Below are 23,643 nucleotides of genomic sequence, written 5' to 3' on the forward strand. Positions count from 1 at the left end.
ATCCAAGGTGTTACAGCTTGACTTGTTTTGAACATGGTCTTTCTGAGTTCAATGTGTAGTGGCATAATCTGGTACCTGATTCTGATGGAATTTGATGGAGAGAGAAGAACTTTAGATTCTGTCAAAACAGGACTCAAAGTTGTTTTGTTTTTTTTTTAACAAATTTTCCATGGATAGTTCTCCCCCACCCCCCAAACTCTCCCCTCTCCAGGCTGCTGATATTGATTCAAGTAATGATTTTCCCTTTTGCCCTCAGGTTGGCATTCAAGACCTTTTACATGGTATAGATTATTCAGGAAGCCACTGGGTCATAGAAAATGTGTTTCGTTGTCTTGGGGCAGTGTCCCTGATCTCTTGATACCAGTGGGTGTCTGATCAAAAGCTATTTACTGCCATGCCATGCATCGTGCAGCTTTGCCAACAGCAATTGAAGCTGCCTCTCTAGGAGTGAGAGACGCTGCGGCGGCAGTGGCTGTCCAGCCCCAGACACCTGGCAGATCTAAATTTAGCCACAGCCTGATGAGCTTTGTATGTGCACTTCCTTCTGTAGTTTTCTCAAGTGTTCTTTTCTAGTAAATTGTCGAACAAAACTGTCTGATTAGCACTGAGTCAGGCCAGCCCAGTCTGACTTGGTCGTCAGCACCCTAGCATTGACGCCTGGCTCAGTGGACAGAGTGCCCCGCCTGGAGTCTGGAAGACTCATCTTCCTGAGTTCAAATGTGCCCTCAGATACTTCCTAGCTGTGTGACCCTGGGCAAGTCACTTAATCCTGGTTACCTCAGTTTCCTCATCCGTAAAATGATCTGGAGAAGGAAATGCAAACCACTCCAGTATCTCTGCCAAGAAAATCCCAAACAGGGTCAGGACGAGTCAGACTGAATGACTGAACAACAGCCACCACCCCAGGAGGAGCAGTCAGCTCCATAGGAAAAGCTCTTTGTGAAGATGTGTCGCTCCTTTCCCAGAACACTCACATCTCACCTTATCACATAAGATGTCTCTTCTTCCAAAAGAAAGTCCAAAGGGAGGCTATGGATCCCTGTGATGTAAGGACTGACAGCCCCCTGAGACCTTCGGAGACAAAGGCCCTCTTCCCTTTTGATTCCAAAGTCACCCTACGACTGTCGGGTCCTCCAAGCCCTCACCAGGCTGCATTTTCAGCCAAAGATTCCCTGTCTCTCTTCCAAGACAAAGGATCAGCATGGACACTGGCCTCGACAGGGCTTCCTCTCCCTCTGAACTTGAACCTGGGTTTCTGGCCTTTAGCCAGTGGATGATTCTTTTGTTTTTGAAGGGGGAAGGTAAAGGATAATGGGTTTTGTTTTTGTTTTTGTTTTTCCACAAGGGTGGAAAAAGGCACCCTCTCCCTGCAGCCTGGGGGATGTGGGTGAGCAGGGATGATCTCCTGTCATTGAATGCTGTTGTACACTGCCATGAGTTCCCAGAGGAAGGCATGGAGTCACTTTAACTGAAATGTTCTCTAAACAAACACACAAAAAAGTCCTCTTTTACACTTAGAGAATCATGGGTCTAGAGCAAAAAAGGACCTCAGAGGCCACGTAGTCTAACCCCCTCATTTTACACATGAGGTAACTGAGTCCCAGGGGTTAAGGGCCTTGCCCAAGGTCACACAGTAAATGTCAAAGCAGAATTTGAACTCAGGTCTCTGACTCCTAAAGCCAGCACTCATTCCCCTATACAACACCGCCAGGCCCTGTTCTGATTCTTCTTTTGCAACATGACTAATGTGGAAATATGTTTAATGTGATTGTATATGTATAGCCTATATCAAATTGCATGCCTACATGGGGAACGGGGAGGGGGAGAGGGGAAAATTTAGAATTCAAAATCTTATAAAAGTAAATGTTGAAAACTAAAAATCAATACATTTAAAAAAAAGAAGTTTAGACTCTAATGGGGCAACAAGATGAGGACACAGGTAACTATAATACAAGGCAGGAGATGGGAAGCACCATAAGAAAAGTGTGGCCTAGGTATCATGGAGGTTCAGAGGAGGAGGAGATCAGTGATATGATAGGGAGGAGAGTTAGAAGTTTTTTAAAAAAAAATTTATATTTTATTATTTATTTAATGTTTTTAGTTTTCAGCATTGATTTCCACAAGAGTTTGAATTACAAATTTTCTCCCCATTTCTACCCTCCCCCCCACTCCAAGATGGCATACATTCTGATTGCCCCATTCCCCAATCAGCCCTCCTTTCTGTCACCCCACACACACCCCCATCCCCTTTTCCCTTACTTTCTTGTAGAGTGAGATAGATTTCTATGCCCCATTGCCTGTGTATCTTATTTTCCAGTTGCATGCAAAAACAACTTTTTTTTTTTGTGAACATCTGCTTTTAAAACTTTGAGTTCTAAATTCTCTCCCCTCTTCCTTCCCCACCCACCCTCCCTAAGAAGGCAAGCAATTCAACATAGGTCACACATGTATCATTATGCAAAACCCTTCCACGATGCTCACATTGTGAAAGACTGACTATATTTTGCTCCCTCCTATCCTGTCCCCCTTTATTCAGTTTTCTCCCTTGACCCTGTCCCTTTTCAAAAGTGTTTGCTTTTGATTACCTCCTCCCCCTCTCTGCCCTCCCTTCTACCATCCTCCCTTTTTTATCCCCTTCCTCTTGCTTTCCTGTGGGGTAAGATACCCAATTGAGTGTGTATGTTATTCCCTCCTCAAGTCAAATCTGATGAGAGCAAGATTCACTCATCCCCCCTCACTTGCCCCTTCTTTCCTTCCTACAGAACTGCTTTTTCTTGCCACTTTTATGTGAGATAATTTACCCCATTCTATCTCTCACTTTCTCCCTTTCTTAATATATTCCTGTCTCACCCCTTAACTTGATTTTATTTTTTTTAGAAATCATCCCTTCATGTTCAACTCACCCTGTGCTCTGTGTGTGTGTGTGTGTGTGTGTGTGTGTGTGTGTGTGTGTATACATATATTGCCTTTAGCTGCCCTAATACTGAGGTCTCATGAATCATACACATCATCTTTCCATGTAGGAATGTAAACAAAACAGTTCAACTTTAGTAAGTCCCTTATGATTTCTCTTTCTTGTTTACCTTTTCATGCTTCCCTTGATTCTTGTGCTTGAAAGTCAAATTTTCTATTCAGCTCTGGTCTTTTCACTGAGAAAGCTTGAAAGTCCTCTATTTTATTGAAAGTCTGTATTTTGCCTTGGAGCATGATACTCAGTTTTGCTGGGTAGGTGATTCTTGGTTTTAATCCTAGCTCCCTTGACCTCTGGAATATCATATTCCAAGCCCTTTGATCCCTTAATGTAGAAGCTGCTAGATCTTGTATTATCCTGATTGTGTTTCCCCAATACTCAAATTGTTTCTTACTGGCTGCTTGTAGTATTTTCTCCTTGATCTGGGAGCTCTGGAATTTGGCGACAATATTCCTAGGAGTTTTCTTTTTGGGATCTTTTTCAGGAGGTGATCTGTGGATTCTTTCAATTTCTATTTTGCCCTGTGGCTCTAGAATATCAGGGCAGTTCTCCTTGATAATTTCTTGAAAGATGATGTTTAGGCTCTTTTTTTGATCATGGCTTTCAGGTAGTTCAATAATTTTTAAATGATCTCTCCTGGATCTATTTTCCAGGTCAGTGGTTTTTCCAATGAGATATTTGACATTGTCTTCCATTTTTTCATTCCTTTGGTTCTGTTTTATAATATCTTGATTTCTGATAAAATCACTATCTTCCACCTGCTCCAATCTCATTTTTAAGGTGGTATTTTCTTCAGTGGTCTTTTGGAACTCCTTTTCCATGTGGCTAATTGTGCCTTTCAAGGCATTCTTCTCCTCATTGGCTTTTTGGAGCTCTTCTGTCATTTGAGTTAGTCTGTTTTTTAATGTGTTCTTTTCTTCAGTATTTTTTTGGGTCTCCTTTAGCAAGTCATTGACTTGTTTTTCATGGTTTTCTCGCATCCTTCTCATTTCTCTTCCCAATTTTTCCTCTACTTCTCTAACTTGCTTTTCCAAATCCTTTTTGAGCTCTTCCATGGCCTGAGACCAGTTCCTATTTTTCTTGGAGGCTTGTGATGCAGGCGTTGTTGACTTCCTCTGGCTGTAGGTTTTAGTCTTTTTGTCACCAAAGAAAGATTCCAAAGTCTGAGACTGAATCTGAGGTCATTTTCGCTGCCTGTTCATGTTCCCAGCCAACTAGTTGACCCTTGAGCTTTTTGTTGGGGTACGACTACTTGTAGAGTAGAGAGTACTTTGTCCCAAGCTTGTGGGGCTGCGCTGTTGTTTTCAGAGCTACTTTTGGAGGGGGGGACAGGGCAATTGGGGTTAAGTGACTTGCCCAAGGTCACACAGCTAGTACATGTGTCAAGGCTCTGAGGCCAGATTTGAACTCAGGTCCTCCTGACTCCAGGGCCGGTGCTTTACTCACTGCGCTACCTAGCTGCCCCAGACTCCAGAGCTACTTCTACACACCAAGCTCTGCCACACCAGTGCTTCTCCCCCAAGAACCCCCAACCAGGATTGTGGCCCAGATCCAGGCAGGCCAGAGTACTCCCACTCTAATCCACCACATAATTCCTCCCACCAGGTGGGCCTGGGGCTAGAAGCAACTGCAGCTGTAGCTCTGGAAGCAGCCTCAGAGCTGCACTACCTCCGCTGCCCCGTGGTGGTGGCTGACCTTGCACTCCCTTCACTGTGTCCCAGCAGCTTTTCCCACTAATCAGCTCTGTTTTCTTTGGCGTTTATGGGTTGAGGAGTCTGGCAACTGCCACAGCTCAATGATTCAGGGCCCTACGGCCTGTTCCGCCTGGCTCCCAGTCTGATTGGTCCTGGCATGGCCCAGGCTGGGCTGTGCTCCACTCCCAGCTCTGTGCTATAGACCCTTCCCAGTGACCATCCAGGCTGTCCTCGGCTGGAGTCCTGCTTCCCTCTGCTATTTCATGGGTTCTGCAGCTCTAGAATTTGTTCAGAGCCATTTTTATAGGTGTTCGGAGGGACCTGGGTAGGGAGCTTAAGCAAGTCCCTGCTTTCCAGCCACCACCTTGACTCAGCCCTGAGAGTTAGAAGTCTTGATGGAGGCAGCATTCACACAGAGCTTCAAAGGATGGGTAGGATTTTTGGAGGCACAGCTGAGGTCAGTGAACATGCCTCTCTCATCTTTATTTCTTTTATTTCTTTTACACAACAGGAAAAGTAGAACTGCGCCAAGGGCTGCGGGCTGTGTTCCGGGACATGCCTTTAATGTGGACTCCTGGGTATCTGGACAGAGCTCTCAAGGTCATGGAGGACGTGGCATCTTCCCCAGGAGACATGAAGCTGTGTAAAGAAGCTGTAAGTTTTCTCGTTCTGGATCACCCACCAGAGGCAGTGTGGCAGAGTAGATAGAGTTGACCTTGGAATCAGGGAGAGACAGGTTCAAATCCTGCGTCTGACACAGACTAGCCAAGTGACCCTGAGCAAGTCATTTGAACCATTTTGAGCCTCAGCTCCTCATCAGACAAATGAGGAGGTTGGACTAGATGGCATCTCTAGCCCCTTCCAGTTTCAACTCTATGATCCCATGGTCTTCTCTTGATAGCCTTTTAATAAGACTTTATATTTTGCTTCTTTGAGGCAGGTGGGGGTACAGTGAATAGAGCACCAGCCTTGGAGTCAGGAGGACCTGAATTCAAATCCAGCCTCAGACACTTACTAGCTGTGTGACCCTGGGCAAGTCACTTAATCTCCCCTTCCCTTGCCTCCAAAAAAGAGGGAGAAAAATGTAGCCTCTTCATTTGCATTCCTTTGTTTTCATGTGAGATGGGTGTACTCAAGATGCTCAAAATAATGGATCCATTTTCAGTATTTGACACTGGCAGTAAGAAACTCAGTTAGCATTGATCCATTAGAGCAGGGCTTCTCTTAACATAAGGCAGCTTAGGTGGTACAGTGCCAGGCCTGGAATCAGCAAAACTCCTCCTCCTGAGTTCATATCCAGCCTCAGACACTTACTAGCTGTGTGACCCTGGGCAAGTCTCTTAACCCTGTTTGCCTCAATGCCTCATCTGTAAAATGAGATGGAAAAGGAAACAGCAAACACTCTAGTATCTTTGCCAAGAAAACCCCAACTGGGGTCATGGAGAGTTGGCCACAGCTAAAAAAGACTGAACAACAACTCTCTTAACATGGGGTCTGGAAATTTGTTTTTCTATAACTATATTTCGGTATAATTGGTTTCCTTTGTAAAGCTCTATATTTTATTTTATGCATTTAAAAATATTATCTTGAAAAGGAATTTGTAGGCTTCACCAGATTGCCGAAGGGGTCCAGGACACAAAGAAGGTTCAGAGCCCCTGACTTAGAGCTGTGTAGCTGCTAGAAAGAAAAGTTTCCACCACCACCCACCCTGAATGTAACCAGCAGATCAGTGCAAAAATAACGTCTCTCTAACCACCTGTCTGATTTGCCCAAGAAAGGTGTGATTTAATTCTCACGTGTTTATTTAGACATTCCTGCATTTTTTTTTCCTTTTGGGGATGGGGTGTAGGGGGACGATTGGCGTTAAGTGACTTGGCCAGGGTCACACAGCAGGTAAATGTCTGAGGTCAGATTTGAACTCAGGTCCTCCTGACTCCAGGGCCAGCATCTATCCACTCTGCCTCCTTTCTGCCCCTGTATTCCTATGTCTTAATGCAAACTGAGGACACACGTAGAAAAGTATTTTGCTCCTCTGACCATCCTTGAGAGATTAAAGAGGGTTTTGGGGCACAGCGTAGTCACAGCATCCCCGTAACAATTGCAGTGTTCAGTCCATATAAGGAAACATGAAGTTCTTTTCAGTTTGACCATAGGCTCTTTTCAGTAAATAAATGACCTAAACAAAAACCATTTGGGTTGGATTAAGGAAAATATATTCATCTTGCTGTCCAGTTCTGAACAAACCTAGTGGTCTACTTTATCTGTTTTTTACTGTCTAAGAACCTTGGCCAAGTAGGTGGCTGGTGCAGGCAGCTGGGCTCTGTCAGTTTGATGCTGACCTTTGAAAGAGCCTAGCAAAAAGCAAGGTGCCACAAAGCTGGAGAAAAGCACACGTCCTGATTTTCTAAGTGAGAGAAGCAGGCAGAGTCTGCAAACTAGTCATGGCAGCAAGCATTTATTCAGCACTCAATAAATGCCACTGACTACTGTGCTAGGTGCTGGGAATACAAATACAAGCAGAAAAAAAATGACAGTCCCTGCCCTTGAGCAGCTTACATTCTAATAAAGAAAGACAACAAAAGAAAGGGAGTTGAAAAATGATGGGAGGTACTTGCATGGAGTCACGGTGGCCAAGTCCAGAGAGTCAGAAGCACATCCAGGAAGGGAATGAAGTATGGCCAGCCAAATCCCATCCTCAGTATGCAGACCCCAAAGGAACTCACCAGTGGTAGAGGGGTTGACATGACAGACGGATGTATGTTCCACAGTAAGAAGATCCAAAGGGGTTAGGGACGTTCCAGGATGAGAAGGTAGCCGAGTCATAGGCAGCAGCATAGATAAAGAGGAAGGAATGAAACATGACTGGCAGGCGCCCATCCCCCAAATGGAGGCCCCAGAAAGAACTCACTAATGGGGTAAGAGAGCATCATGGTAGAGAGTTGTTACAGAGTGAAAAGGCAGCTGAAATACGGTGGCCAAGTCACCTGAGTTAGCAGCACAGACAAGAGGGGAACTTGTCTTCAAGTCTTAGAAAAGTTCGTAAATGAATAATCCATTGTGAATCATGAATATTTAGGAAGGGAGATAGTAATCGCTGAGCACTAGCCGGACTTCATCAAGAACAGGTCCTGAGGTTTCCAGCCAAGACAGCTGCTCCAACGCAGGGCAGACCACCCCATTCTCACATATCTGCTTCAGCAAACCCCTTAAGTTCTCACCAGACCAAACAATGATCAAGAAATTCAGTGAGAAACTTTATCAAGGGACTTCTGCTACTCCAGAACTGTGGTCACTCAAAAGTGAAGGGGCAAGAGGAAAGGGGACCCACCAGTGCAGAGAGGCTTCTGAGCAGGGCCAGAGACTTCCAAGGATATGCACGAAGCCTGGAATGCTCTGTGTCTAGAGGCAGCAAGAGTGGAGTGCTCCCCTAAGAAAACTTCAGGGTGGGGACTTTGGATGTACTCGTTAGCAGCATCTACAAACAATAACAGCGGTCAATGCTATAGCATTCAGACCAGGAGGGCAAAGGCCCAGGGACTCCAGGTTTCCAACTAACCTGACCTTAGGTGCTAGAATGGACCTCCAAGACTCTGAACCTCAAGGATCTGGAGACCCATGAGTTGGAGGTCAACACAAGAACACAGGTGACCTAGGGTGACACCACGCAGAGGGAAGAGGCTGACCCTGAAACACTTTCAGTTCAGGAACTAAAGACCAATTCAGGAAAGATAAGTAAAATTTTAAAAATAACAACCAGTATCAAAAATTACTGTAATTCTATAACAACTGCAAGCAGAGACTCAAAGGGGGCAAAATGATTTTCCCCAAAGACCACATGAGTACGTAGAAGAAGTGAAGCAAGAAGCAAAAAAAATGTAAAGGGTTGGGATGGGGGGAGTGGCAAGTGTTAAAGTCCTGGAAGAAAGAATTGGAAGGAAGCTTAGAAGCTTACAAGAGAAACCGATAAATCTTATTAAAGCGACAGACTCCCTGAAAACTAGAATAGACCAAACAGAAATCAGTGACTCCATGAAATAAGAAATATTGGAACAAAATCAAAAGACTGAAAAAATAGAAGAAAATGTCTATTTTGATATTCTTTAATTGACTTGGAAAATATCCAAAGAGAGATAGTTTTAGAATCATTGGCCTCATTGAAAATCATAATAAATCTTAAAAATTCCAACACAATATTTCAATAAATCATTAATGAAAACTACCCAGATATAAAAGAACCAGAAGAAAAAATGAAAATAGAAGGAATCCACCAATTAACCCCTGAAAGGAATCCCAAAAGGAAAAGTCCCTGAAATAGCATAGCCAAAACCCAGTTCAGCATCAAAGAAAAAAATAATACAAGCCATCAAAAAGCAGTTCAAGTACCAAACGACCACAGTCAGGATCATATAGGGTCTGGCAGCTTCTACTATAAATGAGAGGGCATTTTGGAATGCATTCTAAATGGCAAAAAAAAAAAAATAGGCCCACAACCAAAAATAACATATACTGCAAAGCTGAGTATAATCCTATAAGGGGTAAAAATAAATCTTTAATGTAATAGAGAACCTTTAAGCATTCTGATGAAAAGGCCAGAGCTGAGTAGGAATTCTGAAATACAGACACAAGAGTCAAAAGAAATCTAGAAAGTATCAGAAGAATGTCATGGATGTAAGTATTCCTAAACTTAGCAAGACATTTGATATCTTTGTGGATACAATGGAGAACTGTAGGCTGGATAACAATACAGTTCAATGAATTTGGCAACTCTTGGGGATCACGTGACCTACAGAGTGATGGCTAATGGATAGCTAATGGTATCAACCCAAAGAGTGACCTCTACAGGCCTGGCCCCAGGCTCTTTGGGTTGTCCCACTCCAGGCAGCATTCTTATATTGACTCCAGTGAAGGCATAGATGGCTTCCAAATCGAAGACGTGGTTGACGTAAAGTTGAGAGATACTATAATAGATACCAGAATTGGAATCCAAAAAGATCTTGATAAGTTGGGGAGCTGGACTGAATTTAACAAAGTAAAATATGATAATTCAGTCCTTAGGATCAATCATTTGACAAGAATTCATTAAATGTCTACTACGTGCCAGTCACTGTGTTGACTGGGACTAAAGATGCAGAGACCAAAGGAAAAAGGAATATTCTTTGGCTTCAAGGAGCTTATGTGTAACATGGGGAATAAAGCAGGGATAAATACAGTATATAAACCATCACCATCCCCAAAAGATGGAGCATCCAGAATGAGGAGAGGAATAGTCCTGCTGAATTCTCTTCCTTGGACAGACCAAATCTAGAGCATTTGTCTTCAGTTCTTGGTGCCACATTTCAGGAAGTGCATTTCCTAGTTAGAAAATATTCAGAGAAGAATGGTAAGTATGGCAAGAGGGCTACATACCATGCCACAAGGAGATTGATTAAAGGAACCAGTCATATTTAGCTTGAAGAAGGAAAGGCCGTTATGGTCCCTGAGAGGGTGTCAGAGCAGGGAGATTGAAGGACTGCCCTATGATAGCAAAGGGATTAGATTCATTCTGCCTGACCCCAAAGGACAAAAGTTAGGAGCAAAATCTTTCAGCTCGATAAGAGGAGAAACTTCTTATTAAAGCTGGTCAGATGTGGAATGGACCAGGTCAGGAGGTAGTTGTCTCTCTCGTTGGAGGTGCTCCAGTGGAGGCTCAATTATGTTACAGAAAAGATTCCTATTCAGATTGTGTGGTCTCCCAAGTTTCCTTCCAGTGTGGAGATTCTATGATTCTCTGATCTGAGCTGTATTCAGCGAGCTCTTACGATGGAGTGAAATCTTGCTACGGGTGGACAACTTACGTACTTGCTAACCTAATTATGATTTTTCTTGGTCTGTTTGGCATGGATTCGCAAACACAGATCCTTTCTGGTACGAGAGTAGATGACACGTTGAGTCTAATAAGGCTGTGAGCAAGTTACAATATATTTGATCGTCTGGCTTGGAAATATTAGCTGCCACTGGAACTGTTTAATGAGGCTGGACAGTGGAGAGAACACTGTCCTGGAGGCAGGGAGACCTGAGTTCAAATCCATCCTCAAATTTTATTAGCTGTGTGACCCCAGGCAAGTCACTTGACCTCTCTTATTCTGTTCCCTCAACTGTAGAATAACAGCAGCGATGATGATAGCTAACATTTACATAGCGCTTACTATGGGCCAGGCCCTATTGATTCTTACAACCCCGGGGGTTAGTAGGTGCTATTATTATGCCCATTTTACACCTGAAGAGACTGAGGCAAACAAAGGTTAAGTGACTTGCCCAAGGTCACACAGCTAATAAGTGTCTGAGCTCATATTTGAACTCAGGTCTCCCTGACTCCAAGCCCAGCGCTCTACCCACTGTACCACCCGGCTGCTTCTCAGTAAGGATAATAGTGATGGGCATAACAGTAACTTCTACCTTCCAGGCCTGTTGTGGGGACCAAATGTTGTAGGGCTTTGCCTTAGCTCTGTATGTAAATGCTGGCTAGCATCAGCATCATCATCGTTATTAACATCCTGACAGAATAATTCGACCTCAGATAACTGAGTACCACTTCTCACTCGTTTCGACAGTGCTTCCCTTCCTCTCCCTCTCCCCAAGAAGATCCTCAAATACCTTGTGCAGCGATTGATAGGAAGGAAAAGTAGTGGGGGACTCTCCCCTTTATAAAATTAGTGACAGTTGAAGAGTAAATGCTCAACCGTTAGTAACTTTCTGGGAAAAAGCCATTCTAGGTGGTAGAAATTTCTGAATAACTTTTTTTGGCTTGAACAATTTTGGATGGAAACATTTCTAAAGTGTATTACAAACCCAACCATCTGAAAAAGAATATACATTTAGCCTTTTCTTCATGTAACTTTTCTTGATAAGTCAGAGTTATCACAGAAAAGCTGGCTGGGCACAGTAGAGATCGGCAGCTTTACGTACGATCCTCCTCTTTTAGTCTTTGTATATGGAAGTGCCCATTTTATTTGGGGTTCATTAAGTTTCAAATTAAAAACAGTTTTTAAAAGATAAGTCAGTGTTTGCATGAATATCAGATATTATTGTGACTATGCTGAAATATAGTAATGTCCTCAAGGGCCTGTGAAATATTTATACCATTATTTGGCACCACGTAAACACACCCTCCCCCTGGCCCAGGCTGCTGTGTTTTTTAATTATGCCTTTTTTGGTTTGGTTTTTGTTTTTCTCCGCTTTCTCTTCTACTTTCAGCTATCACTCTGTGGTGTGGTCAGAATGCCTTACCTAAATCGGCTTGCCTCCTCCCTCCTTATCCACTGCTTCTAATTTACCCTGGTCTGGAAAATGATCACCAAGCTTATTAAAGTTGTTTGTAAAATAAGAGCAAATAAGATCTAAGTGACTAGGCCTAAGAGCATTCTCCTGATTAAAGGGCATTAAATTTTAATGAACTGTATGAGATTTGGAACATCTCTTTTGTGACTTAGCTCAGGGGGGATATTATTATAATCACTGTTTAATTTTGCTTCCTTGGTTATGTTCTGGATGGGTAAAGATTGCTAAATTTCAGTAGATAAAGGGTCCCTTTATTAGGAAAGGCTGGAAATAGAAGAAGCATCTTATCAGTGGGAGTGAGAGTTTTATTCCTCCAAGTAATAGCCCTTGTGTTTATATGGCTTCTTCCTTCTGAGGTTAGGTTCAGAGCTCTTTACAGCCATTTTCTGATTACTTTTCCCAATACTCTGAAAACTAGGTCAGTGTTGTCAGTTGTTTCATAAATAGAAAAAAAAACAGTGTAAGAAAGGGGAGTTGGTTTCCTCCAGCCGTGCTGTGCAGAGTGGCAAAGCTGGAGTTCTTTTATTCTGGTTTCTAGCCCAGCACTTTAGGCTCCAATAGAGTGTTTGCATTTGTTTCACTCTAGGGGAATGTTTTGCTCTTATGAGCATAATATTGGAAGGGGGAGGGGGCACATGCATGTATGTGTGACATCCATAGTGACTTGTCAAATCAATAAGTATTTATTAAGCACTTACTATATGCCAGGCACCGAGCTAAGTGCTGGGGATACAATTAAGGAAAAGAAAGACAGTCCCTGCCTTCAAGAAACTTAAGGTCTGAGGCAGTAGAGCACCAGCTCTGGAGTCAGGAGGACCTCAGTTCAAATCTGGCCTCAGACACTTGATACACTTACTAGCTGTGTGACCTTGGGCAAGTCACTTAACCCCAATTGCCCTGCCTTCCCCCCCTCAAAAAAATTAAAAAAAAAAAAAGCTTACAGTCTAATGGAGGGAGACAACACACAAAAAGGAGGCAGGAGATTAAAGAGGAGTGACACCAGGTCGGGGCATATCTTGTCTTGTGTGGTTGAAACCAGGCAGATGCAAAGTCAAGGGAGCCGAGAGTCCATTTTCTACCCTCATAAAAGAAGGTATTAGGAGGAGTTGGGTACTCCAAGCAAATGTTTTTGTACAGCGCTCCCTTCCCCCAGTAGAGTGGAAGTTCCTCTAGGCAGGAACTCATTTCATTATTCCCTTTGCTATTAGCCCCAGCTCCTATTCAATGCACACAATAAGTGTTGGTTTGATTGGTTGATTTCTGTCCAAGCCAGTATTCAGTCTTAACCCTTGAGAAACCAAAGGAGTATGTACTGAATTGGATCTTGCTTAGACACATACAGTAGAATCCCCTGGAGCAAAGTTTTGTGTTGTCCCCTGGATTGGGGTTTCAGGCATGAGTTTATTTAACCTGGATTGTACAGACACCAGGAAAAAAATGTCTTAGTCAGCTTTTAGCAATTGCGGAGTGTCCTGGACAGCTACCTGTTTGTTTCATGACCAAGGCAGAAAGTAAAATTCTTGATGAAACCTTTTCATTTTCTCATTGCCTTGATCTCTGGGAATTCACTCCTAGTACAACTGTACCAGCCATGAATAATCATGATGCACAAAAGCCAAAAGATAGGTATTTCTAAGTGTGTGTTCCTGTTTTAACCTTGCTTTAGTCAATGTTGGCGATTCAAGGACCTGAAATTGCCCATAAAGCCCATGAAAGGACAGGGAAATGTTCCCTTGCAAAGGAAGTCTGATTTAGATTCTTTAGGGTCTGTTTGGCTTAATAGGAATGTGATTCAGCTCTCTGTACTCACTCGGACTGCAATGGAGTTTTTGGTTTGATGTATTACTGGTGATAAAAGGCCTCACGATATTTCTGAGCTGTCTTCCATTGTGAGGCAGACAGAAACCCTGGCAGATTCATCGGTATCCAGGGCAGGTAGCCTACACTGCCCTTAGCAACAGAGAACATTGTTACCATCCAATCTCAAATGATCATGGCGTCTATTGGTCCATGTTGCTTTTGACCAAAAGTGTCCATGAGGGCCAAAAAAGAAGCTTTCTTAGATTCTTAATGCAATCTCTGAAATATATGGAAATGCACTCAACCTGTGTGACCTTAGAAGTCACTTGACCTCTCTGGACCTCATCTGTAAAATTACCTTATCCATAAAATGATTCGTTTGGACTAGATCAGCCATTCTCAAACTTTTTGGTTTCAGGGCACCTTTACAACTCTTAAAAATTTATTGAGGACCCCTCCACCCCACTAAAGAGCTTTTGTTTACATGGATTCCATCTGTCAGTATTTACCGTATTAGAAATGAAAACATCTTAGTATTAGTATTACATAATTTTGACCTCCTGGACCCCCTGAAGGAACCCCCACTTTGCGAACTGCTGGGTGACATCATTTCCAAGGTGTCTTCCAGTGCTAAGTCCCCTTCGATATATGCCCCACCACTGGTAGCCTGCAACTGGGCTGATTTTATACTCTGATCCCGTGGGCTTAAACCTGTCTCACATACAAGGAGGGTTTGGGTAGCAGTTAGTCCTCGCAATCATGGCAGCTTCAGGCTTTCCTTCTTCTCCCCTTTCTCCTTGCCCCCTTTTCCCTACACTGCCCAGGTTGGAGGAGGTTGAGAGGAACAGGAAAGATATTTTATTGCCCACAAAGCAGGTGACACAGCCTTTCCTCTTGTTGGGGCCAGGAGTGAAGTCAGATGTAAATAACCCGCTTGATGTATAATATTTGGATGCTCTGAAATATTTGCATTGCACTAAATTTGCCATATCATCTGATGAAGTGTTTCTTATGTGAACTCAGACTATTTATGTACTCCAGGATTGGACAAGAGCATCGTTCCCCGCCCCAGGCAGCTCATCAATGCGTCGGCCCTGCTTGTGCCTGCCTTGACTCTTCTTGCCCACTGGAGCAGGCCCCCCTCAAGATGCCCGGCGTTGAAACAGCATTTTCAGAGCTGGGAGAAGACACTCACTGTTTATCTTTATGCTTCACAGCTCGATGCGCTGGAGACGGTGCTGACGTCTCTGCTGACTTCTCCTTCGGATGGGCCTCCTGCAGAAGGCACTCAGGAATCTGAAGTCAAGGCCCAGGAATCAGAACCAAGTGATCAGTTAGACCCAGAGGAGAGTGAGCAGTCCAAACTGCCCAAATACCTGGACCGGTTTAAGGCAAGTGCTGTTACCTCCTTTCTCCCTGCCCCCTGCAAAGCTGAGTTATTCTCCTCCCAGCCTCTCAGATGTGCTTCTCATCCATGGCAATACAATCCTCCAGATAGTCACTGTCAATCAGATGCCTAAAACCAACATCGAACTACATTTCTGTGGCTTCCTACAAGAAATTCTTAGAACAAGCAATAGACCATGTCTTTTGGAATCTCTGTGCTTTTTCCCCGCTTAGACTAAGAAGTCCAAGTTTGGTTTGCCAGGGTCGGCAGTATATCATTAACCACACATTCCATGCCCTAGGAGGTTGGCATGTTTTCTGACCTGCTGTAAAAAGCTTCACCAACACTTAGGCAGACAGGATGTGGTTATTTCTTGATGTCGTCACTAATTATCCTTAATACCTAGATAGAGCATCAAAAAGCCATTGGAGAGTGCTCCCAACCAGCATATGGGGCCTGAGGTGACTAGCGAAGTCTCTTGGAGACTATCATGCAGTTTCTTTTTTTTAAGGGCAAAACAAACTATTATCAAAAGTCAAGACTAAGAGATAAGTGCAAGATATCTTGTACAGAACCAAAGATACAAAACTTTAAACATTGAAGTATTGACCTCAGAGTAAAAGAAATAATCAACTTAATATATAGAAAGTTTCCTATGTCATCAAAAATGTCTGGCTGTTTAGTTTTTGCTCTGGTTGGTTGGTTGTTGTCCTTTGTTAAAGACATCCCTCTGTTAGAGTCCAGTTACAGTGTGTCCAGCTGTGGCTGAGCTCGGAAGGCATAAATAGGCCATGTGAACATTCGGGTGAATTCTCTGCATTTGCACATCTCACTTTTCTTTTGAGCTGCTTCAGTTGTGCGTGGAGCACAGCCCCTTCTCTGATGAGGGCACGCCATGCTGGGTGGTCCTATGCCAATGTCTGCTATGTCAAGCAATCAATTCCAAAGTTTTTCGGAGAGACCTTGAGAATGTCCTTGTATCACTTCTTCTGACCGCCACAAGAGCACTCACCTTATCGTGCAGTTTCTAGGACCATACAGTTAGATAGTTTGTGCATAAAACGAGATAATAATAGTAGATAACATAGCTCATAGGGCAGCTAGGTGGCCAAGGGGATAGAGTGCTGGGCCTGGAGTCAGGAAGGCTCATCTTCAGGAGTTCAAATCCAGCCTCTTGTTTACTAGATGTGTGTGACCCTGGGTAAGTTGCTTAACTGAGAAGGCAGTGTCTGCTTCTCAGTACCCGTGTGACTGTGCACCGTCATCTGTCCCTCCTGGCTGTCAGCTTCCTCACTTCATTCAACCACACCACCGGACCCTGAGGATACAAAGACAGAAGCAAAACACACCCTGCCCTGAGGAAGCTTGCAGTCTATTAGTCCACAAAATGAGGGGGTGGGACAAAGTGAACCGTGATGCCACTTCTAGTTGTAATATTTAATCCCTGTTTTCCTCCTGGTGACTTGGTATGTGAAGAAAACTACCAAATTCACACTTGTATTTTCTTCTCCACTTTGCCTGTAGTTTGGGGTTTGTTTTTTCTTTTAAGCATTTTCTGTCAGCCAGGTTGGCATCAGCCCTGCTCTTATTTACCACAGCCACTCCTTCCCATCGTTCCCCTCCTCCTTCTCTTACTCGCTCTGTCATTGGTGGGTTCAGAGAATAGAAACATGTACCCGCTGTAAGTTTTCAGGCTTTCTCACAAATGCAAATTCTCATGAAAATCCATTCCAAGGAGGCTAGACAGAGAGATGAGGCAGCGTATGATTCCATTTTTTTCTGTTTGTTACCTATTTTCATTATACCAGCTCCCTGATTTTTAAATATTTGGCTTAGAACCCCTGTCCTTAAATGTCACATTCCCCCAGCGCTGTGATCCCTACCAGCCCCCATCCTCACTCTCTTGTCCTGGAAACTTCACTACTTGAGCCAGTAAATTGCTTTTGTGGCTAAACTGGTGGCCAATGGCCCTCTGCAGTGCTCTCCGTCTTGAAACACTTGTGTGTATTAATGTTTTTCATGCTCCATCACTGGTACTCCACTAGGAACTCAGGGCCATTTTTCATCAGGATGGAAGCACAGTGATTCAGAGTAAGCATCAGGCCTGCAGTGGAATGTAGCAAGGAGGAAGCATACAATAACTGCAAGGACTCATGGGAGCTGTTTGACATGCCATTAGCAAGAAATGATTTCCATCTGTTGAAAGGAACACTAATGGGGCAGAAGAGGGCAGCCATTTATCTCAGTCTTGGTTTAAAGAGAAGGGCATGGTTGGGCTAACTCAGTTTATCAGACGCCTCTGTCATTCTGTACAGGTTTAGAGGGCTTTGTTGGGAGGGTCTCCCCCTCTGGTCCAAGCCGGTCACAAGGGGAGGCACAGATAGGCTGTTCTGTCTGTTCTCTGTCCTTGAGACCAGCCAGAGAAACCACACAGCTAGGCTCTGGCCCACAGTTTTCACTTAACGTTTTTTGATTGTAAAGGAAAAAATCAAGTATGGCCATCTTAGCAAAACCATTGGCCTCAAAGAAAGGAAAAAAAACAGGCCATGTCATGCTGGGAGGACCATTTGGCAGAGTCCCAACAGAAAGCTCTTTGACTTGAGAATGGTAGATGGGTATTTCTCAAGTGAATTAATCTGGTTTCTTCCCCCTCCCCCACCACTTTTCTTCCTTTTTACCCTCCCCCTTTTTGAAAGCAGTTGTTATACTCCAAGCTTCAGGCTCTGGGCAGAGTGGAGACAGAAGCCCTGTTGACCCTGACCACCCAGCTGGTGCAAGAAAAGCTGCCGGCCTGTGAGTCGGAGGACATCCAGAACTACGAGCAGAAGCTGAAGCAGTGGGAGCAGGAGCAGGCGGAGCTCATCGAGAGGGAAAAGGCGACCCGGGAAAAGGCCCGACAAGAGCAGGAGGCCCGGAAAGCCGCCAGGGCATCTGCTTAGGCCCTCCCCTCCCACCTCCCTGACATGCTGTTGATTTCTCCCACAATAAACTTGAGTGCACACGATCATTAATACCGAGCTAGGGAAATGGCATTTGCTACGCACCTGTCTGTAGAGCGCCAGCCGCCTTCATCTTTCCTTAAATTTACCAATATTATGCCCAAAGAGATTGCACAAGTTTATACACCGAGTAAGTGTCTGAAGCTAGATTTGAACTCAGGTCTTCCTTACTTGATGCCCTGTGCTTGTATTCACCATGCCAAGAGCTTCCTATGAGCTGTGCTAGTGACATAAACATTTCCCATTCTCCATATATCAAGGTGACACTACCCCAGCCCCTTACACACACACACGCACGCACGCACGCACGCACGCACACACATGCACACACACGCACACACAGGAAGAGATCTTTGTCTCCATGCATGGGAATTCCCCTCAATGACTTTTAGAATGAAACGTTCAAAAAGTAGAAAACGGTTTATTCCCAAAACCTCGATTTTCAGCTATTTCCAAGGGCTTCAGTTGCCATTCAATGCTATTGATTTAGAGACCAGAGAGTTACAGAGGAAGGTCACTAGCTACTTATCCAACCCCAGAATTACCTGGCCCAGTGGAAAGCGTTTGGGATTTGGATTCAAGATCTTGGCTCTGCCACAGACTACCTGTGTGATCTTGGGTAAATCACCTGACCTCTCTGGGCCTCAGTTTCTTCATTTGTAAATGAGAGGGCTGAACTAGTTGACCTATGAGTCCTCCCAGCTATAGTCAGTCAATCAATAAACATTTATTAAGCACCAACTATGTACTATAAACTTATGATCCTATAATCATAGGTGTACTGTTGTACCTTTTGTAATTAATTATTTTACTTATTTTGTTAAATTTCTGCCAATTCTATATAAACAAAATTTTAATAATCATTTAAAAAAATTTTGAGTTCGAAATTCTCTCTCTCCCTCCCTCCCACCCCATCCCTATCTTTGTGAAGGCAAGCAATGTGATATCAATTATACATGTGAAGTCATGCAAAATATATTTCCTTATTAGACGTTTCAAAAAAAAAACCACAAAACAATAAAGATGAACGTTTTTTTAAAGCGGGCTTCAGTCTGCATTCAGAGTTCTTCAGTTCTCTCTGGAGATGGATAGCATTTTTTGATTATGGGTCCTTTGGAATTATCTTGGATCATGGTCTTGATCAGAGTAGCCAAGTCCTTCGTGGCTGGTCATGCCTGTAGTATTTCTGTGTCCAGTGTTCTCCTGGTTCTAGTCACTTCATTTGTCATCAGCTCATATGTCTTCCCAGGTTTTTCTGAAACCATTTTGCTCATCGTCTCTCATAGCACAATCATATCCCATCACAATCATATACCACAATTTGTTCAACCATTCCCTAATTGATGGGCATCCCCTTGATTCCCATTTCTTTGCCACCACAAAAAGAGCTGCTATAAACAGTTTTGTACAAAAGTCCTCTTCCCTTGTCTTTGATCTCTTTGGGATACAGATCTACTAGCGATATTCTGGGTCAAAGGGTGTTGAGGTCCTCTGGCCAACACACAACTTGTGGGGGTCTGTTACCTCCCACACCCAGGCCTTTGCCTAGCAAAGGGCCTGATCTCACAGACAATGAATGGGGCAGGAGCCGAAGATGGTAACTCCGTTTATTGTTTCAGCAAGCAGCATTTTTATATCTTTGGTTACATAGGCATTAGGGCCGCCCTGGTTCCGCCTGCTCTCCTCCCCTTCTCTTCCCTCGCTAACCCGAAGTTCCCTGCGGACAGGCAGTCCAGGCAAAGAACCGAAAGTTCCATGTGCTCTGGCAAGCCCAGACAGAGAGCCGGAAGTGCCATGTGGTCAAGCAGGTCCGGGCAAAGACCTGGAATTGCTACAGAGACAACAAAGGCGAGACCCCTCCTCCTGGCTCCACCCATATCTCAGAGCCCTGAGTTTACCTCAGCAGGCCCTGGGCGTGGAAATCCGAGGAGGGCAGGGGTCAGCTCTAACCCTGTAACAAAAGGGTATGCACATTTTTATAGCCCTTTGGTCATAGTTCCAAATTGTTCTCCAGAATGGTTAGACTAGTTCACAACTCCACCAACAGTGCATTAGTGGGACCATCTTTCCTTAAAAGGCTCAAGTTCAGGTTAAGACTGGAGTGGTTGGGCAGTGGAGATCAGGATTGTTTTTAACAAATTAGAAAGCACTACGTTATAAAAAGATACTGAGCTGCAGCCAAAAAGCCCTATTAATACTGTCTTGCATCTCCCAACTTTGGAGCTCCTAAATCTGGAACCACATCCACCGTAATGGGCCACCATATCTACTTCTATTCAGGGAACAGAGCCAAACAAATCAATAATGGAGGCTGTCAACCTCTTGGCTAAGGGACTTGCTTCAGGCCAGCACAATCTCTGGAGGAGGATTCTGTGTCCTCAGATCTCCCAGACTGGTTTGGCAGAAGTCCCAAGACATTCCATGTTCCTGTAGTCATCTTGTCTGGACATGCCCTCACTGACCAGGTATGGCCAAATGTCTCTCTAGCATCCACTTCTTTTTCATCCAGTCACTGCCCAGTCTGGTTGTGGCCTGCAGGGTGATTATCAGTCAATGTGTTTGAGCAGGAGTCCAAGCAAGGCCATGAACTCAGTGGAATTCAGAATCTCAGTATTACTGATGGGTTTTGTTTTGCTTTTTACTCTTTTAGATCATAAAAGGGCTTTCTTTATGCATAAGATCAACCCTAGCTTGTGAAACTGTCTGATCCTGGCTTATCTGTTCTACAGACCATGTTTTGTTTGAAGAATGGGACTCAGCTACCAGCTAAAGGAGGGAAAATCTTCTCACTCCCTTCTTCTTACTCTCAAGCTTATGCATGCACACCACTCCCCCCAATAGCAGGGACTGGAGAGAGGGAAAGAGTTTGAGAAGGATTAAAATACATAGGAGAAATTCAGTTCAAAATTTGAAAAAGTAGTCAGGTCCTGTGCTTAGGTGCCAGTGCTATAAAGAAAAATGTAACAGTTCCTACCTTCAATGAGATATAGTCTAATTCTTTCCATAATACAGGGTGTTCCCAAAGTCTAGACACAGGCAAAAATGAATATTTTCAAGAAATGAAACTTTCAATAACATTTTATTTAATTGGAATATTAATTAATTGATAATCAACAAATTAGTTAATTCATAATTAACAAATAACATCTTCAATATGATTTCCATCATTTGTGATGCAAAGGTTGATGTGCTTTGCAAGATTCACGTGAACTCGATGCAGTTACTCCACATGGCCGTCAGTTTTAGCACATTCACTGTTTATGCATTCAATCAAGTATATTGCATCTGTGATTTTCATCGAATACACCTCTCCTTTAGCAGAAGGAAGTTGCTAAACAATGCAGAGTCTTTGGTGTTCTTGGTTTAAAAAAATTTTTTTTGTTATCTGTCTTGGGAATAAGAAGGCCCTCTTTGGGAGTTTTTCTTCCCTGATGAAGAGCACAGGGATAACATTCGCTTGCTTCTTAAATACAACAACACCTCTTCATTTCATATTGTTCTCTTGTTGCCAGGAGACACAAGTGAAAATAAATGTCTGGGGACTCTTGTACAGGCATACCTCATCTTGTACAGACATTGTGGGTTCAGTTCCAGACCACTGCAATAAAGTGAATATCACAAAATGAATCACACAAATGTTTTGGTTTCCCAGTGCATATACAAGTTATTTTTACACTCTGATGTAGTCTATTAAGTGTGCAATACTATTATGTCTTTAAATGTACATGCTTTAATTAAAAATGTTAAAAAATACCAGCCATCATCTGAGCCTTTAGTGAGTTGTAATCTTTTTGCTAGTGAGGGGTGGAGAGGAAAGGAGTCTTGGCTCCATGTTGATGGCTGCTGACTGAGCAGAGTGGTGGTTGCTGAAGGTTGGGGTGGCTATGGCAGTTTCTTATAAGGCAACAATGAAGTTTGCTCTGTCTATTGACTCTTCCTTTTACTTGAACACTTAGGGGCCATTGTAGGGTTATTAATGGACTTAATTTCAATATTGTTATGTCTCAGGGAATAGAGAGGCCTGAGGGGAAGGAGAGAGATGGGGCACTGCTGGTTGGTGGAGCAGTCAGAACACACAGCATTTATGGACTTAGTTCACAGTCTCACATGGTGCTGTTCTTGGTACCCCAAACAATTACAGTAATACATAAAAGATCACCGATCACAGATCACTATGATAAATATAACAATAATGAAATATTCCAAGAATTATTAAAACGTGACACAGAGACATGATGTGAGCTCATGTTGTTGGGGAAAATGGCACCAGTAGACTTACTCGATACAGGATTGCCACAAACCTTTAATTTGTAAAAAAGATAAAAACAAAACACAATATATATGAAGTGCAGTAAAGCATAGAGCAATATAATGAGGTATGCCTATAATAGGTTCACTCATTCTTTTTTGCTTCTTTGTGGGGGAGGTAGTGGTTGTGAAATTTCACCAACAATATCATCACCTCCAAAGGCATCATGTTTTCATTCTTTTCCTCCATTTGACTGTGGCATCTTCCCTGCCCCCCACTCCCCATGGAAAACTATTTTCTATCCATATCTAAACAAGACTCCTTCAGTTAGGACACTGTGGAACCATGGGAGCCCAGGGAAACACATTATAGTCCTATGCCAGCACCCCCTCCTCTCTTTCTCTTCTCAGTAACACTACCACCATTTATAGAAATTCTCTCACCCCCATCCTCTGCCTAAGAAAATGGTGACATTGCTTTTCAACCTCTCCCTTGCTGTCTGTTGAGTAAGCACACAACCCATTTTAAAGATTTTTTATTGCTAATAACTACAAAGGCAGAGGTGTTTAAAAGAAGTAAAACAGGAAAATTGTTTAAAGGACTAGCAGTAGCTGGTCTGGTTTTCAGTCAAAAAAATGGAGATGAAATAGGCCTTGTCCTTTCTTGGCTACCACTGCTCACTGACTCATCCTTTCCAAACACTTACCAGACCATCTTTTTTCTTGGCATGGGGTCCTCATGAGTTTTACCCAGGGATACCCCAGGGATGCTGTGAGACTCAAATGAGATAAAGCACTTTGCAGATCTTAAAGCTATATAAATGTCAGTTATGTGAGGATGATGACGGGCCTATAGTCACCTGCAAGCGATAAATTTATTCACTGAGCCCAGGCAATGTTTATAGGACAGTACAGAGGTTGTGCTGGTAAATGGTTGGATGTGTGTGTGTGTGTGTGTGTGTGTGTAAAACGGCACACACTCTTAAAGTTTAATCTGCATTAATAACACTTTCTTAAGTCTGGACAATCAGCAACACAATAAATTGCAAGCCTTGATTTATAAACATTGCTGTTTTCTAAGCTGTGAATACTCACACTGAAAATGTAATAATCAACAAGTCATTTAGAGCTGGCATACCCCTGGTTTAACCCCCATCCTTTGTAAAAGAAAGGAGAGTCAAAATCGCCCTTTATTCCCTACCTACCCCAACCCTTTATTAATGTATG

General features: G+C 43.4%; 1 protein-coding gene across 1 annotated transcript in view; it reads left to right on the top strand.

Annotated features, from left to right (window-relative positions):
• The window catches only part of MRPS27 (mitochondrial ribosomal protein S27), a 133,576-nt gene extending 115,396 nt beyond the window's left edge, over window positions 1–18,180 (top strand). The window contains exons 9-11 of the mRNA XM_036740984.1: window positions 5,177–5,319; window positions 15,000–15,173; window positions 17,869–18,180. Of these exons, the coding sequence (XP_036596879.1) occupies window positions 5,177–5,319; window positions 15,000–15,173; window positions 17,869–18,108 (557 nt within the window). The 3' untranslated portion in view covers window positions 18,109–18,180. The remainder of the gene's footprint in view (window positions 1–5,176; window positions 5,320–14,999; window positions 15,174–17,868) is intronic.
• Window positions 18,181–23,643: the final 5,463 nt, after the last annotated feature.

Source organism: Trichosurus vulpecula, chromosome 1 (genome assembly GCF_011100635.1).
Source record: "Trichosurus vulpecula isolate mTriVul1 chromosome 1, mTriVul1.pri, whole genome shotgun sequence".
Classification (NCBI taxonomy): Eukaryota; Metazoa; Chordata; class Mammalia; order Diprotodontia; family Phalangeridae; genus Trichosurus; species Trichosurus vulpecula.